Here is an 18,932-nt window from a genome sequence, read left to right on the forward strand (position 1 = left end):
TCTAACCACACCCAAAGGATTTTAAAAAAGCAGGAAACTTTTGCTTTTAATATGGTAAGAGTAACAAATTAAAGTCCTCTGAATGAACTTGGCCCGATAAACGGAACCACGACAAATCAAAGTAAATTCTTGCGAGTGCAGTAACTCCTCCGTTCCGTCCTTGTCACTCGGATATATGTAGTCGGCAACTCCTCGCTCTTTAACGTACACTCAAGAGAAAACTTCACACCTGTAGTCAGTTGAACCCACGCAGCACACTCCAGCAGGCACCACTTGTTGTCCTCTGGCTCTCTGGTCCACCTAACTGTTGGCATTGCTAGTTGGACTCCCGTGTCATGATACTCGGTCTCGGAGGTGGGTAGGAATAGAAACATGACGGAGCTTATGACAGTAAAGAATGAGTAATGTAAGGCAGCTACCCTTCAACCCTTCTTCCATCCTGTTAACACTCTCCCGACTGTTTGGACAAAGCCGCTGGATCAGAGTTGGGAACGGTAGCGGTAGTGATGTGGATTCTTGGGATTCCTGTCTGCCTGTTGCAGGTTTGCCCTCAGCAGCACTGGCCTTCTTACATCGTTATTCCCAAACCCATGGAACTAGTTCAACAACCCAGAAATGTCTGAAGCACGCAGATCAGGATGTTACAAACCTACGTTCCTAAACCATACAAATCAAGAAACTGAACGACACAGATCAGGAAATTCAAAACCTCAAACTTACACTCTGGTGATATTATCACCCTCCTCATTTTTTTTTGTTTTTTTAACTTGAGACCGTCCAACTGACTAAGTCTGGTGGCAAATGTGAAGTGCATCTATAAGCAAAACACAAAGAACAAAACTGCAGATGGTTTGGCCTGTAAGGTAGAATCCCGTTGGACTGAATGGTAAGTGAATGAATATCTGGCTCATTTCACAGGGCATGCTGTTGGCTAGTTCTCCCTCTAACTTTCTTTCTCTTTCCTTGGTTGCTGGGCCGTACCTTACTCTAGCCTTACACGGCAGAATTAGGTAGGTATGATGATAATGATGATGGTGATGACGATTAATGGTTGAGGGATGGAAGGATGGATTATGGCATCAAATCATGCAATCGTAACATCAACGACCATTGCCTCCAAATAACGATGAAAGAATGACAAAAATTAAAAAAGGACAAAATGACAAGAAGAGAATACGAATATGAATATAATACAAGATGAAAACTGTAGTACAGTTTAGGTATACTCGTATACTTGACCACTGGTTCTCAAACTGGGAGCCATGGCCCCCAAGGGGGCCACGACAGGACTTTATGCGGGTCATGGCGGGCTAGTGTAAGTAGTAAATCAGAGTGTGCCTGCCTTGCACTCGGGCGAGGGGGGGCCACGTGCTTAAGCATGACTTCAAAGATGAATATCTGTTCTGTACACAGCTTGAAACTACCACAAAAGCTTTATATGTGATGGGAAAGTTGGCATCTATCTGACAGCTTTCTTCACAGCTAACGGAATAGCCCGGGAAAATTGTTTTGGATTCAATACTGACGGAGCTCTGGCGATGCTGGCATCAAAATCGGGGTGACAGAAGCATATCAAGGACGCAGCTCCGAATGCGAAAGTGGTTCACTGTATAATCCATCGTTTTGCACTGGCGTCAAAAACACTCCCTAATGCCCTTTGCAAGATCCTAGACGTTGTGGTAAAATGTGTCAAGTTTGTGAAACAGGAGATTCAAATTCTCGCATTTTCCAGAAACTCTGTGAAGACATGGATTCAGAGCAGGAATCCCTCCTCCTTTACTCCAAAGTCCGATTGCTCTCCAAAGGCAATGTCGTGAGCAGAGTATTTGAATTTCGGATAAAACTTATTAAATTTTTTTGAAAATGAAATGGTAGGCTGAGGGAGTCACGTCCTGCATACCTGGCCGAAATTTCTGAGCAGCTAAACAGGTTGAATCTCAGGCTACAAGACAAGGAAATAAATGTATTTCACCTCATGGACTGGATGCGTGCATTTCTTGCTAAACTCCAGAACTGGCAAAGGAAAGTGAGTGCAGAAAATGTTGCCATGTTTTAGAATCTTTCAACTGTTCTTGGCTAGATTGAAAAGGATAACCTACTTGATCCATCACTCAAAAGTGAAATAATTCAGCACTTGAAGTCCTTGGAGTGTGAACTCAAAAGATACTTCCCAGAATTTAAGGAGGAAGAAGGGAAATTGGTGAGGAATCCCTCCTGTTACACTCTTGATAATGCTGTCATTCCCGACGATGCTCAGGACGAATTCCTTGACCTCAAGAATGATTCTGTTCCCAGACACCTTTATGAAGAAAAACCTCTGAATGTGTTCAGGTGCTCCCTGTATCAGTCATATCCAGAAGTTTGTGAAACCGCACGTAGAGTCATCTTGCCATTCTCCACAACATATTTATGTGAATCTGGTTTCTCCACCCTTCTGCACATAAAAGGTAAAAGCCGAAACCGGTTGGATGTGGACCCAGATATGAGATGTGCGTTATCAGTGACTCAGCCTCGAATCAGTCGACTGCCTGAAAGCAAACACTATCATCCATCCCAATGATATGTAACAAAATATGCATTCTGATTGATGGTTTTAAGCTACAGTATCTCTATTGCCAGACGCCTTAATCCAGTAAGGGGTGGCCACAAACAAATCGTCTCCCTGTCGCCCCTTCCCCAGCCATTTCACTTCCCTGCTCCCAGATCACACACCCCCTCTCTCATACACCTCTCCACTCTATGCCTCCATCTCATCCTTGGCCTCCCCCTCCCTCTCCCCCCCTCCACCTCACTCACAAACAGGCTCTTCGTCAGTCTCTCACTCTCCATCCTCTCCACATGGCCAAACGCTTCCTATCACATCCACGTCCACACCACAACACTCCTTCACTTCCTCATTGGTCAGTCTGTCTCTCCATGTGACTCCACAGGCTCCTCTCAAATAACTCATTTCCACTGCTCTCACCCTTAACTTCTGCCCCTCCAACAAGGTCCAAGCTTCACTTACATAATTTCGAGTTGGAAACACAATACTTTCATGTAGTAAATTTTTCACTTCCATCCTCATTTTCCTGTTTCTTACCACTGCTTTCAAGGAACCAACCTTTCTTCCTTGTTATACCCTTTCAAGCGCTTCATCCTCTGAATTTCCATCCTTACTCATCACACTGCAAAAGTACTTAAACACACTCACATTTTCCGTTGCCTCCTCATCCAGTCTCACTGTACATTCACTGCCTTCACTTCTCTCGAAGACCACAACTTTACTCTTCCTTACATTCACCTTTAGATTCCGTTTCTTACAAACTCTCCCAAACTCATCCACCAAGCCTTGCAGCTCCCCTTCGTCTTCATTTAACAACACAGTATCATCTGCAAACAGAAGTATTGGGAGTTTACAAATACTGCCCTCTCTCACTGAGGCCACTCCAGCATCCACTGCCCCACCTTGTATCTCTTTTATAACCCCATCCATATACAGACTGAACAACCATGGAGACATGACACATCCCTGTTTCAATCCAACCTCCAAGTAGAAGAATTCACTCAGTTCACTATCTACATGCACTGCAGCCTTAGCACCTTGATACATACTCTTCGCAGCATTCAGCAACTTTCCATCTACTCCATATATTCTTAATACTTTCCAGAATCCTTATCTGTCCACCATGTCATATGCTTTCTTCATATCCATGAATGCCGCATACAACTTCTTCCCCTTCTCTTGAAACTTTTCCATCTATGAATGAATATCTGATCTACATACCTCTTCCGCTCCTAAAACCCCCATGTTCTTCTCCAACTAATTTCTGTTATTTCCCCAACCCCTTCAACAAGTATTGTACCATAAACTTTTCGTATTATACTAAGAAGACAAACGTCCCTATGATTACCACACGCTTCTTTTTCCCTTTTTTCCTTGTACGGGGGAATAATTATACCTGACTTCCAATCCTCCAGGACTCTACCATTCTCCCAAGCCAATCTGCACATCTTCCAAATCCATTCCACTATTATGTCTCCCTCATGCTTCAGCATTTCACCACACACTCCATCAATTCCTGGGGCTTTCCCCATTTTGACTATCTTCATTGTGTCCACAACTTCCATCCTACTGATTTCTTCCTCTCTTCTCACATCCCTCCGTTTCCCAGACATTCCCCTGCCACTTATACTTGCATTACTTTCATTCCCTATGTTCAAAAAATTCCTTAAAGTGTTCTCTCCATCTGCTCACATTTCTCCCTTCTCCACTAGTAATCTACCATTTTTATCTTTCACTCCCCAACTAACTTCTTTGCCACCTTGTTCTAACTCTCTTTACCTCTTTCCAGAACATTTTCTTGCATTCCCTCCACTTTACACTCAATTTCCTTCCAAAGCCCTTCTCCACTGTCTTTTTACTCTCTCTTACTAATCTTTTCACCTCTCTCCTCCTCTCTACATATAACTCCCTCTTCCATAACTCCCTCTTCCATATCTCAGCTTCTTCCATGCCCCTATTTTTCATCCACGCACTATATGCGTTCTTTTGTGCCACAGCCTGTCTCACCTCTTCATTCCACCATGCTGTTCCTTGCACCCCCTTTCGTCTTCTCTTCACCCCACACACCATCCCACATACTGCACTAATTTCTTCTGTGAATATCTTGCACACACCTTCCACGTCCCCCATCTGCTCCAATCTGTATTTACCCAGTCACTCTTCCACTTCTCTCTTATGTTCAGCCTTTTTGTCATCCTTTTGTAACCTTTCCACTCTCCTTGCATATACTCCTTCCTCTCGTCCTTCCCTTCTTCTTTTTCTCCATTTCACTTTGACCTTGATTCTCACCACCACCAAGTTGTGGTCAGCAAGTCCACTCCCCCAACCTCTATGTGCTCTTGCATCCATTACACACCTTCGCATCCTTTCATCCACACACACATAATCAGTCATTGCCTTTCGTTCATTCAGTTCACCACCCACCCTTCTCATCAGTCGCCAGATATACCTAAGGATCATTTTGTGCCTGAAGAGGGTATTAGCTATCACCAACCACCTCCCGGCACAAATGTCCCACTAAAGCACTGCCATTCTCATCTGTCTCAGCAGGCACATCCCACTCACCAACTACTCTACTCACCTTCACATTCCCTACTTTACCATTCATATCACCAATCAAAAACACTCTCCCATTCCTTTCAATCTTTTCTATGCACAATTTGTCCAGAACTCTTCTCTTACTCTGCTTGCACGATCTTGCGTTGGTGCATACAAGCACGCAATCGCCCACATTTGTAGTCCAACTTTCAATCTTACCCACACAATCCTCGAACCAACTGATCCATACTCTCTTATATTATTCTCCTTCCATCTGATACTCACAACAATACACACTCCCTCTTTTGCCCTCTCATTCTCACCCACATCCGCACATATACCCCATCCATACTCGCATTGTCTCACACTCTCACCTCCCCATTTACTTTCAGTTAATTCACATACATGCACCATCGCACCCTCAAGCAACTGGACAATCTCTCTTTCACCTCATCATTTGCACCCCTTACACTCCATGTAGCCATCTGTGCCATGTCCTTTGTTCGGTCTTAGTCGTCACCTTTTGGTCAGTCCTGGTCCTGGGCTTCTTGTTCGTATTTTTAGTTCGTTGTTTTCCGGGGCGGGGCACAAACTCTCCCGCCAACCCAATTGTTATAATGTAGGAAACACGTGTTGGTTGGTTATAAGGTTACCACCCATCGCTGTAAATGCTTTCCTGGTTTACAGGAAATTATTTGGCTTGCCACTCGGTGCAGAGCTACCCTAAAAAGAAAAGGAAAATGAAAAACAAAAGAGTACCACTACAATAAGTGGGTGGATGATGGGCGCCTCCACCGACCACATGGTTGTAAGCATTAAAGTAAATGGAGAGCACCAAAACAGTTTTTTAGTCGTTATTTGTGAGGGGCTTAAGAGAAAAGTGAAGGGGGGCCGCGAGGATGTTAAGATCCCCTCAAGTGGGGAATGAAGTGAAAAGTTTGAGAAACACTGTACTTGGCAAATTGTTCCGGGTAATTTTGACAACTACAGTACATCAGATAAACAACAAAGATAAAAAAAAAACTTACTCCTAGAATGCTAACACTGCAACTACTACTACTACTACTGTTACAACTACTACAACTACAACTACAACAACAACAACAACAACTACTACTATTACTACTACTACTAATTATTATTATTATTATTATTATTATTATTATTATTAGTAGTAGTAGTAGTAGTAGTAGTAGTACTAGTAGTAGTATAATGCTACAACCCTCAATAATACCTCTTACAGAAGCCAGCAGAAAAAGGTGTAAATGATCAACACAGATGAAAATATGTTTCGAAAATTAAACAAAAGGACGATTGATACTTTCTCTGCTGCTGTAACCAAAACAAAAACGGAAATAATTTGCCATATTAATAGTATCTGCTGTAAAACAGAAAGAATGAAAGTTAAAACGATAAAAAGGCAAAAAGTGAAAACACACACACACACACACACACACACACACACACACACACACACACACATACACACAAATATATATATATATATATATATATATATATATATATATATATATATATATATATATATATATATATTATAGCACTAGCCGTGTGTGTGTGTGTGTGTGTGTTTGTGTGTGTGTGTGTGTGTGTGTGTGTGTGTGTTTTGGGCAGCCGAAACTACACATTCAAATCGCACGAAAATTGGCACAAAAATCGCAAAATAATTCGCTGATGTGAAAAAACTTGGTCCCATCACGATTGAAAAACTTTTTCTGTATTTAATGAGCGATCACATTTTGACCAAAAAACGCCGCTTCCGGAGCCCGGCATAGGATCTCCGTAGAATTTTTGCCTATTATTACAACTAAAATATACTATAGCAGTAGCCGTGTGTCTGTGTGTGTATTTCGGACTTGCGTTCGGACAACTTGGGTTCCATTCCCGAAGCTGCAAATAACACGATCAATTGGTTAGCTGCAAAAAATCCAAGTGACAACGTTAGACTAGAACAGCACATAAACGTGACTCGGATTACCTGAAATGATCGCAACGCACACGTGAAGCGCAAGGACACGAGAAGAAAAAGCTAGCGAGCAGCGCGAGAGCCCTCTCCAGGAGCAAGTGCAAGGGGCCCAAGGGGCCCACGAGCACGTATATATATATATATATATATATATATATATATATATATATATATATATATATATATATATATATATATGATGATCGAGAAAGGGGGAGAGAATGAGGGCGTAGAAAGTTGATAACAAAAGATATGTGGCTGAAAAAGGGAAGGGCGATAGTGGAAGGAACGAAAATACTGAAATAATATGAGGAGAATCGCTGGGTGGAGTAAGGACATGTAATACAATTGCAGACTGATAAAGCGACGTGAAATTGTAAAAAAAAAAAAAAAAAAAAAAATCTGATGAAATCGAGCGATTGGAGAGAAGGAAGGTCAAGGGGGAGGAGTAAATTATAGCTTGGCTGAAGCAAGAAGTAAGAAAGTAAGAGTACGGATGTTGAGACTGGAAGCAGAATAGGAAAGAAGGATGGGAAATTTGGAGGTGAAAAAAGGTAGGAAGGCAAAGGAAGGAAAATTAGTAATAAACATGAAAAAAGATGCATGAACCTTTACAGAAGAGCAATCGTCCAATTCCATTATAAAACTAAACGAGAATACGAGTCTCTCTCTCTCTCTCTCTCTCTCAGCACTGCCTAATTATGTTCTTCTTACCATCAGCTTCCTGTAGCCAAAGTTTCTGCCTTCTCCTCTCCATTTATACTCGGTTCATATTAACTTCAGTTCAATTAGCCAGGGTTGTATTGCTTCTATATTTTCGTCTTATCTTCACCTGGCTTTATTTAATCAAAGGAAGACCTCATACTGAAGATGTAATGGAAGATTATGGCGAACTTCCCAGATTCACTAACTCTCCCAAGTTGATTATTATTGTCTAAGTTCAGCAAGAAAAAGATAAATCAGAAACATTGCTGTAATATGGATGAAACAGAGAAAACCTTTAGCATAAAAAACAAAGCAGAACGAAAAGAAAGAAACAGGGAGGAACGAAATAGATAGAAGAAAAAAATAGAGTGAAAGCGGCAGTCTGAAATGGAAGCACATCGGTAGGGAATGGAGGACGATGGGTGAGGGGAAAGTCAACGAAGAAAGGAGAAGACAGGAACTATGGAGGAGGAAAGGAACTGAGAGCAGGAAAGATGGTGCATAACAATGTGCGGGGACACTCGTAGAGCGAATGCAAAGAGAGAGCAGATAAAGCAGGATGGAAGACTTACAGGCAATGGCAGGAAAGAGAAAAACAGTATCGGAGGAAGAGACCTGAATGGGGAATTGCTTCTGTGTATGGTATACGATGTACAGAGGGTTTCCGTAACTCAATTCCATACTCTTTCCATGGGAGAACCGATAGACGGGATGCAGGCCAATACTTCTTTACACCAACATATTACCTTTGACGTGTGGTAGTAATGCTATACCTTAGGATGTGGTATATTCAGCCTTACTTATGTTACCTGTAGAATTAGAGCCGTGGCCATGTGTAAACTGATGTTGACCGCGATTACTGAGTACAGTATATCTATTTATTTATTTAGTTATTAAAATGCTATGATATTCTGCAATTAACAATAGTAACGGGAAAACAAAGAGAGAGAGAGAGAGAGAGAGAGAGAGAGAGAGAGAGAGAACCAAGTGAAGGATTTTGCATCATCGGACACTCCAAAGAAATTCATACGAGGGAGCCATATCCAAAATCCATTCCTTACAAGATACTAGGACACCTTCCTGGTACATGGCTGGAAGTTGCGGGTATGTGAGAGGAAAGAAGGGAGAAGGATGTTAAACAGTTGAGAGGATAAAGGATTTCGATTACTGATTAGGTACTTAGTGGTAGGAGAGAGTGCGATGAGAGTGAGAAGACATGCTAACCTTAAACCCATCTGCATGAGGACATCCCTTCAAATCTGCAGTTACCAGAATATAACAAAATATGGTTCGTAAAAATGAAGCAGATTACCACCGAGCACGGAAGTATAGGATGTGTGTGTGTGTGTGTGTGTGTGTGTGTGTGTGTGTGTTTGTGTCAAGGCTCTAACGTATCATATGTTACAGAACAGAGAAAGATGGACCAGGTTCGAATCCCGGCTGGGGCAGGGAACAGTTTAAGGATTTGAATTTCATAAAAGCAGACTTTCCTGATCTACCAAAAGACCCGCCGACATGTCGTAAAAATACCCCCGCTAATACCAATACACCAGTCCTGTATGAGACAGCCCTAGCATGTATTCAATATGGACGGTGGGTGTCAGCACCGAAGTGGTGACATGTGGAGGTGTAGGAGGACTACTGGACCTTGGGATAGGCTACTGCCCCCGAGATATAGGCTCTGAAGCCTTTGCCCAGAGTCGGAGACATAAAAAAAAAAAAAAAAAAAAAAAAAAAAATATAGGGGCCGGCAGAGCTTGATACAACGTGTAAGAAGGATGCACAAATGAAGCCATAGGGGACAAAGAGCTGACAATCCTACACTGAACAACAGAAAGGACGACTTACTCTATAATAACGGTAGAAGGGGGGGACTGAGGCAGAACACGCTCGTGATCAAATATGCAGCATACTGTGCGTTAAAATTACACAAAGGATGATGAAATCATAGGCTATGTAACACCTCCCCACAAAGAAAAAGAAATTTACAAAGGAAATTTCTTATTACTCTAAAACAATCTGTCTTAAGTCTAGATAAGCAATCTGCAATAACATTTTCTTTCCTAGTGTTACAAAACATGAGATCTCCCTAGCACGTTCAGTCATAGGTGCTTGCCAGTATCCCTTTAACAAATCAAACTTACTTATGTACCTAGCCTTTCCGATCATGTCTATGCAATCTTCCACACAAGGGAGAGGGTAAGTGTCTGTTTTAGTTATCTGATTAACACGTCTGTAGTCAATGCAAAGCCGCTGTGACCCACCTGGCTTAGGGACTAGAGTGACAGGAGAACTCCACTCGCTCTGACAGGGTTCAATCATCTTGTGGTCCAACAGGTAGCCAAGCTCCTTCTGGATGAGAGGAACTTTCACTGGGTTCACACGGTAAGGAGGCAATTTAATTGGCTTTGCGTCTCCAATATCGACATCATGCATCAACACAGTGGTCTTCCTGGAGTGGCACGGAACACTTGTGGGTACTCCTGCAGTAATGCCGAAAACTCCTGCCTTTCCTCGGGAGGTTGGTGAGAAAGCTTAGTCTGGAGATCATTCATGATATCAGGATTCTTCCCCAAACTATCACTCAGGCTCATGCTGCATGGGAGAACTTCACTTGCGGACTCGGGTGGAACAGCTACAGTGCACACTGGATTATTTTCGTCCCGCCTGTGATATAAATTTAGCATGTTGATGTGACAAAGTTGCTTGCTCTTTCTACGATCTGGTGTGGCGATGACATAGTTGACATCACTGAGTTTCTTCTCCACGAAATAAGGACCACTAAACTTGGCTTGAAGAGGTTGCCCATGCACTGGTAGCAGAATCAAAACCTGACCTCCTGGCTGAAAGTGGCGTAACCTGGACTTATCATACGAAGTCTTCATCTTCTCCTGAGCAGCTCCTAAATTCTCTTGCACCAGTTGTAAAGCAGTGGACAGCCGTTCTTTGAACTTCATCACATACTCCAGCAGGTTGACGTCATCTTCCTCCGACAGCCAGCATTCCTTGAGTAGCTTAAGGGGTCCTCTTACTTCATGGCCAAACAGTAGTTCAAAAGGTGAGAAGCCCAGTGATTCATTTGGAGATTCTCTTGCGGCAAACACAACAAATGGAAGACCTTTATCCCAGTCTTTCTGATGTTCCAAACAGTAGTTCTTGAGCATCGATTTGAGTGTTTGATGATATCTCTCCAACGCTCCTTGGGTCTGGGGATGGTAAGCTGAAGACGTGATCTGGGTGATGCCCAACTCTTTCAGAGACTGCTTGAAAACATTTGACATGAAATTACTTCCCGGTCTGACTGTACCTCCTTGGGCAGACCAAACTTTGTGAAGAACCCTAGCATTTCCTTAACCACGTTCTTTGCTGAGATATTTCTAAGTGGAATGGCTTCAGGATAACGAGTAGCCATATCAATCAGGGTCAACACATAAGAAAATCCTGAAGAAGTCTTAGGAAGAGGGCCCACAATATCCACCAACACACGGGTGAAAGGCGCCTCAAAAGGAGGAATGGGAACTAGAGGTGCAACCTTTTCGGTCTGATTACACTTCCCCACAACTTGACAGGTGTGACAAGACTTACAATACCAGGAAACATCCCTGAAGATACCTGGCCAGTAGAAGTGTTTCAAAATGCGTGCCACAGTCTTCCTCACTCCAAGGTGTCCTGCCAAACTGGAATCATGAGCCACTCTAATGATATCCTGCCTACAAACACGAGGGATGACAACTTGATGTACAACCTCCCATTCACAGTCGGCTGATGCTGTTGGGGGTCTCCACTTCCTCATAAGCACTCCTGACTTTACATAATAACAAGTAGAAGCACCGGCTGACTCTTCCTCACTGCAAGCAGAGTTAGCTAGACCTTTCAACTCAGGGTCAGCAACCTGCAACTCAACCAACTCTTGACGAGACAAATTATCAACACTACGGGGTACTGCCTCATCTGGTGGGTGGTCCAAATTAGCAAGAAAAGTGTCAGCTAGGATAACATCATCATCATCATTATCCTCTAAATCACCAGTAACTTTAGACTTAGCCCTAGTGACAGCACATGCAGGGAACACATCAGGGACATCACAATCCTGGGTCGCAGCCACTGGCTCACTAGACAACTGAGGAGCTGGACACACTTGACTTCCACCAATATCATTTCCAAGTAAGAAAGTCACACCTGACATTGGGAGTGTCTCAACCAACCCAACCATAACGGAACCATTAACAAAACCAGACTCTAAATTCACTCTGCACAGAGGGAATGAGAAGTAATTATTCCCTACGCCTTGTAAGATTACAGTTTCATCAGCCTAGAACACTGGTCAGCATAAGGGATTGGCAAGCACCTGTATCACGATATATTTGAACTGATTTCCTGTCATTACTGTCCAGAGGACTGACAAAACCATCAGACAGGAAATTAGCACATGAACTCTTGAGAGTGTCACCCACGTTACTGCTCAAATGAGGAGCTCCATCATGAGAATTTAAGTTACCCCTCAAAGCAGGTTCAGTTAACTCGGTTAAAGAATTATGGGAACTCTCACGAGTGGACACTAGACCAATTGACTGAATATTTAAAGACTCCTTTTTGTTCACATCACGCTGTCTCCTGAAACATTTCTCCGTAGTATGACCAAGCTTACTACAATAAGTACATTTACTTTTCTGAAATCTAGAGGTGAAGCTGGTATTTACTTCCTGAGAAACATCATCTTTATGCTCTTTCCTGTTACCTGTACTCTGAGTAGAGGCAACGTACTTACTCTCAGCTTTCCTTCTTTCTCTAGAATATCTATTGTGAGTGAGAACATATTCATCAGCTAAAACTGCAGCATCAGACAAATTATCTATTCTTTTCTCATCAAGATATAGGCTTACATCTTTACTAATACACCTTTTGAAGTCCTCCAGCAAAATCATCTGCTTAAATTTACCAAAATCAGAATCCACATTCTTAGAATTTAACCACTGCTCTAACAGATCTTCTTTGATTTTTGCATACTCAACATGGTATTGCTTATCTTGCTTGTAAGTTGTCCTATATTTTACTCTATAGGCTTCAGGAACAAGTTCAAAGGCCTTAAGAATCAAGCTCTTAACTACATAATAATTATCAGATTGATCCTGAGGCAAAGATGCATAAGTTACTTGAGCTTTACCGGTGAGAACAGTTTGAAGGAGTACTGGCCAATACTTTTTGGGCCAATTAAAACCTGTAGCTACCCTCTCAAACAACTGAAAATACTTTGTTAAATCAGATTCATTAAAAGGAGGGACAAGTCGAACATTTTTAGCCACATCAAAATCATCAGAGCAAGATGATCCAGTTCCACATTGTTTCATGCGATACTCATGGTCTGCCTGAATCCTGGCAAGTTCAACTTGTGCATGTATCTGTGCCTCCTGAATACGAGCCTGAGATTCAGCCTCCTTAGCATTTGCTTGAAATTCAGCCTCCTTAGCACGAGACTCCGCCTCCTTAGCCTGAGCCTCCTGCAGGGCTAGCTGTGACTTAGCTAATTCAATCTACGTTTGCTCATTTGGAGGAGTTACATTAAACAAGCTTTCATTAATCATGTCAACAATTTGATCTTTAGAATGATGAGAGTGAACTGCAATTCCCAATTGTTGAGCAACAAGCTTAGGTTCATTCTTTGTTCTGTTTTCTACATCCAACACTGTTTGCACATTTGACAAAAAATCTTTGGCTTCATCAAGTGTAGTAATAGTAGACATTATGAATAAGTAACAGTCACAAAATATCGAGCAATATCCTTATGATAATATCCTGAATATCCTGATAAGAGGTCGCCAAATTTATGTTACGGAACAGAGAAAGATGATGTACACTTTAAGTGAGAATACTAAAAATCACTACTGTCCCGTAAAGTTCCAGGTTCAAAACAAAAGAGTTAGGTAAAATTACAAGTTAAAGTTTAATGGTCAAACTAACAACAAAACATTCAGGACTCATAAGGATAATGTAATGGCAAAAAACAGGTTAAATATATGGTAACTGCAATAGCCTCTATTAACCGAAATTAGCAAGAGTAAATTTATCTAAGCCAACCCTGATAAAATGAAAATACACTGGGTAATGCTCAGTTAATGCAGGATAAATTATTACAGATACAAAATATTATTAACAATTGCTGACACTAAGAATTACAAAAACTTCACTAGGCCTAAGAACTAACACCTTATGCTACACAGTACAAGAACAAAATGCAATAACACTTATACTCAAATTACACACAGCTGGTAGATGGTTGGAGACTTCCTGAGCACTCTCAATAATAATAACTGTACAGGGGAGGACAGAGATGTGAACAAAATGAGGAGTAGATCTAAGTGGCAATAATGCAGAGACTGAGCTCATTATATAGGGGCCGGCAGAGCTTGATACAACTTGTAAGAAGGGCGCGCAAATGAAGCCATAGGGGACAAAGAGCTGACAATCCTACAATGAACAACAGAAAGGACGACTTACTCTACTATAACGGTAAAAGGGGGGGACTGAGGCAGAACACGCTCGTGATCAAACATGCAGCATACTGTGCGTTAAAATTACACAAAGGATGATGAAATCATAGGCTATGTAACACATAACACACTACACTGATCTACCAGAAGACCCACCGACATGTCGTAAAAATACCCCCGCTAATACCAATACACCAGTCCTGTATGAGACAGCCCTAGCATGTATTCGATATGGACGGTGGGTGTTAGCGCCGAAGTGGTGACATGTAGAGGTGTATGGTATGTAGGAGGACTGCTGGGCCTTGATAGCAGGCTGTGAAGCCTATGCCCAGAGTCGGACACATTAAAAAAAAAAAAAAAACAAAAAAAAAAAAAAAAAAAAAAAACATAACTGCTAGTGACACAAATATATTGTTAATATATAATATAGAGGTTTGAGGAAAGTCGTGCATAAAGTCGAGGGAGCTGGAGGAAACAGCAGTGGAAATTCCAGGTAGGGAATGTCGCACACAGCACATCATGACGTCATGGAAAAGCTACACAACACACCTGATGGAAATCACCACAGACTCATACACATGCCTACACACATGACCCAGCCAGTCATATGTTGGGGAAACTTGAGAAACTGGGCAGAAGAGGTTGAGACGCGGTAGGAGAGAGAAAAGGCACGGTGGAAAAGGCAGGAGTAGAGGGCACGGCGTTAGCTAGCATAAACCGCCCTCACCTTAGTACTGCTCTTGTCATGATAACTCCCTTTGGGAATTAAACTGCAATCATACCACAGATTCATCTTTATCTTTCTCCTGCCATCCACAACAAGACCAACTCGAAAATTCTCTCCTCTTACAACCCTATAATCTAACTTTCTTGAAAACTGCTCGGCTACAGCTTCGAGGTGTGTGTGTGTGTGTGTGTGTGTGTGTGTGTGTGTGTGTGTGTGTGTGTGTGTGTGTGTGTGTGTGTGTGTGTGTGTGTGTGTGTGTGTGTGTGTGTGTGTGTGTGTGTGTGTGTGTGTGTGTGCGCGCGCGTGCTCTTTTTAATGTTCGAAACGAAATTAATGAGTATTGCTTTACATCTGCACTTCTTTATTTGAACATATAGGTTTACTGTAAGGAACCTGATGATGAGTCTTTGCTGAGTATATGATGCCACAGCACACACAAGAACTATGATGACTTGTACGCATTCCTGTTTCTCGCCTCCAGGAGGAACTCGGTAAGGCAGGTAAAGGAATAATGTCTTACTTCACACAAGAAATGAAAGCTTTTGGAGAACTAAGTTTTCTTCATTCTTCAGACTGATTCAAACCCTACTTGGTAGGATTTAACCAAATATAGGGGTGATGTGGAGCCTAATATCGTGCCCCTGTTAACAAGGTAGAGAGATGCAAATGCGACGTCCATCTTGGAGCCAAACTTTCACACTATTCGCCATGTCTCGTTGTGGTGAGGCGTTGTGTCGTAAGGGATTGTCAAGTTCACTGCACTGGACGGCACTGAAGGTGCGATTGATTGTCTACGGTTGATGGGTCTGCTTGGCCAAACATACCGGTTTGCTCAATAGCAGCAACAACTGGAGTGTGGGGTGGCACTCCGGGTGTGATATCACATGGGTCATTGGGATGTAAACATCTGGACATAAGTTTTCTCACAGACAAGATATCATTCAACGCGATTCTTCTTTGCCTCCCCATTGGGGTTTGTGTTATCACCCTTTCATAAATCAACACATGGTATAGTACTTGCTGTTGGGTTCAGCCTGTAGCCAGCCTGATGAATATTTAATTCCATTTGTCCGACGAAGCTGTCTTCAATATACCCTTGCTACCGTTATAGATTGTATTAATCAGCTTAGGAGAGTTGTGCGAGAGTTATAAGTTAACGAAGACTGTATCAGACTCCCACACTGAAAAGAAACCTCTCCCTAACTGAATGAAATATTATAGAAGTACAAGAGAATCATAATGAATTACTCAATTGAATGAAAATGCGAAGGTTAATAAACTGCAGATGACACAACATCGGAATCTCGGAAGCATCAAAGATACAGCATTGAGTGAGGCTGGTCTTTCTTCGTCGTTTATATCTCTTTCTGGATATCCGAAACACATATTAAAAAAATAAAAATTACATCATCCCTTACCATCACTCACTTTTTCTTACGAAGTTCATGATCTATCTATCTATCTATTGCCAGACGTCTCAATCCCGTTTGGGGTGGCCACAAACAAATCGCCTCCAAGTCGCCCTGTCCCCCGCCATTTCACTCCCCTGCTTCCAACTCACACCCCCCTCTCTCATATATCTCTCCACCCCATCTCTCCATCTCATCCTCGGCCTCCCCCTCCCTCTTTCCCCCTCCACCTCACTCACATACACTCTCTTCGTCAGTCTTTCACCCTCCATCCTCTCCACATGATCATTATTTTATTCATTACTTTTAACTTTGACGTAACCCTTTCAGAGACAGCAGTGTATCCTGAGCATAATATAATGTCCCAGTAGCAAGAAGAGTAATGTAAGTCAACGTCGTGATATCGAAGTGATCAGGTTATTGCGTATTCATCATGTTAGCTCGGAAACGTAATGTGTAAAATTTTTAACCCCTGGACTGCCATATATGCATCTGGTTACTTACAGAGTACCACCAGATGGTTACTTTTTCAGTTAAGAGAAATCCTACTAATCAAAAGGTGAAAAAGAACCTTAGTAACCCATTCAGTTACATGGACACTATTTTGACTGGATGCTTAGTCTATCAGTAGCTGGCTTTGTTCGATCGAGATGGTGGTCAAGTACTGCAGTAGACAGGCAAGCTGTCTACGGTAACTTCGAAGCATTGATGGCTAGCTGGCACAGAGAAAAGTCTGGGAATCTGAATGTTGACAAAAATTGTAACTGACGTTATGCAAAACCCGCGGACACAGTAGACTCATGATTTTGCATGGTCCTCTTCTCAAATGAGGTGTCATTCACAGGACCCGTGTCAAACCATAAGCATCATGAAAGCTTTTTTCTTAGAGCAAGCGAGCTAGAGACGACACTATCGGATACGAAGGATGGTAGAATTACAACACCAAAACTGTATTATCACAGAATTGTTACAGCTACAGCATTTCAACGCACATCGTTGGAAAGCTAGAGAAAAAATTAGAGGCGTTACGGGAGTTTTCTCAAGATTCTTTACCATATAGCTAAAAAAAAAAAAAAAAAAACTAAATTAACAACAAAAATCGTATATCTGAGACTGCCAGAGTTGCAGCAGATCTAAACAGATTGTTGGAAAGAATATGAATAAGGTAATAGCTGAAAAGTTTCTCGTATTCGCCAGCAGTTGCAAGAAAGAGAGAGAGAAAAAAAATCCAAACTGAGCCACAGAACTGGACTTCTAATACTTTTAAAACAACATCGGACCTAAGTACATCATTGGGAAGCTCATGAATTGTAATAAGTCTCAACTTACATACATGAGTTTTGTCTAAATTCATCATGATGCTAAAAACAAGAGTTGAATTGCTCTGGAAACTGAGGAGAGGCTCATATTTCAAACAGCTTGCTGAAATTAAGCACTTTCACTAAAGTTGTCGCTAGATGGCGCCACCTCATTTGCCAGTTGATAGCAGACTTGGATTCTCCATATCAGTTACCATATATGGTACCACTTGAATGTCTCCAAAGGCCTCCTTTTAACAAATTCACCAAAAGCAGAAGGAGAAGAACGCCAGCCACTCACTGACCTGCTGGCCATTGCCTCAGGTAAAAACATAAGGCTCCGCCAAATTGAGACGCAAAACTGCCTTCTCTCGAAAACAATTAAAGCTGCTGCGAATATAAGCACTCCGTTTACGGGAAAAAAAATAAAAGAGTGATATGATAATTATGCGACTTTTAACAAGAGTAGAATTGCTCTGGGACTTGTGGCGAGGCTCTTGTTTCAAATGAAGAACTTTTACTAAAGTTGCTGCTAGATGACATGACCATAGATGTCAGCTGACGGCAGATTTGGATTCTCCATGTCAAATTTCTTTATATAGTACCACTTTTATGTCTGCAAAGGCCTCCTTTTAACAAATCCGCCAGAAGCAGAAGAAGAGGAAGAACTCTGGCCACTCATGGACCAGCTGTCTGTCGCGACAGGAATAAATTATAAACACAATAAAAAAAAATACTTGGTTGCCTCTGACATTCAAAAAATAGCTTATGATATATGGACATCGTTGGAAAGCTCAAGGAAATGTCATAGGTGTTGCTTATTGAGCCATGTGAACGAAGTCGATGGATATTATTTTTGTATCAAATGTATGTGTCTGTCTCCGTCGAAAACTCAAATATCATAAAGTATTGATTGTAGAAGGAAAAGTTGTTAATAAAGGTTGTTTAGAGTCACAACTTGAGTTCACATGTCACTCAACCAGCACTGGGAGTCATCCAGGATGGATACATAACAGTCAAGTTTTCATCTAACAGTATTATTACAGTCTACCTGGCTCATATATGACGGGTAGTCTTGTGTGGCTTTTTCTCAAAATTCACAACCATAGTGTTGATAAAAGCCAAAGAGCACCAAATCAAGCAACAAAATTTGGTTATCCCGGAAACTGTCAAAGCTACAGCGACCATAAGCACGTCCTTTCTTCTGTGTGTGATTTTTTTCCCCCAAACTGCAA

General features: G+C 41.9%; 1 protein-coding gene across 1 annotated transcript in view; it reads left to right on the forward strand.

The window, feature by feature from the left end:
* Positions 1 to 372: 372 nt before the first annotated feature.
* Positions 373 to 18,932, forward strand: part of LOC145415965 (zinc finger BED domain-containing protein 5-like) — a 31,041-nt gene continuing 12,481 nt past the window's right edge. Inside the window, exons 1-2 of the mRNA XM_080285068.1 lie at positions 373 to 390; positions 2,081 to 2,359. Coding sequence (XP_080141194.1) covers positions 373 to 390; positions 2,081 to 2,359 — 297 coding nt within the window. The remainder of the gene's footprint in view (positions 391 to 2,080; positions 2,360 to 18,932) is intronic.

This window comes from Coenobita brevimanus, chromosome 104, assembly GCF_032717465.1.
Source record: "Coenobita brevimanus isolate Jiangsu-jjx chromosome 104, ASM3271746v2, whole genome shotgun sequence".
Taxonomy (NCBI): Eukaryota; Metazoa; Arthropoda; class Malacostraca; order Decapoda; family Coenobitidae; genus Coenobita; species Coenobita brevimanus.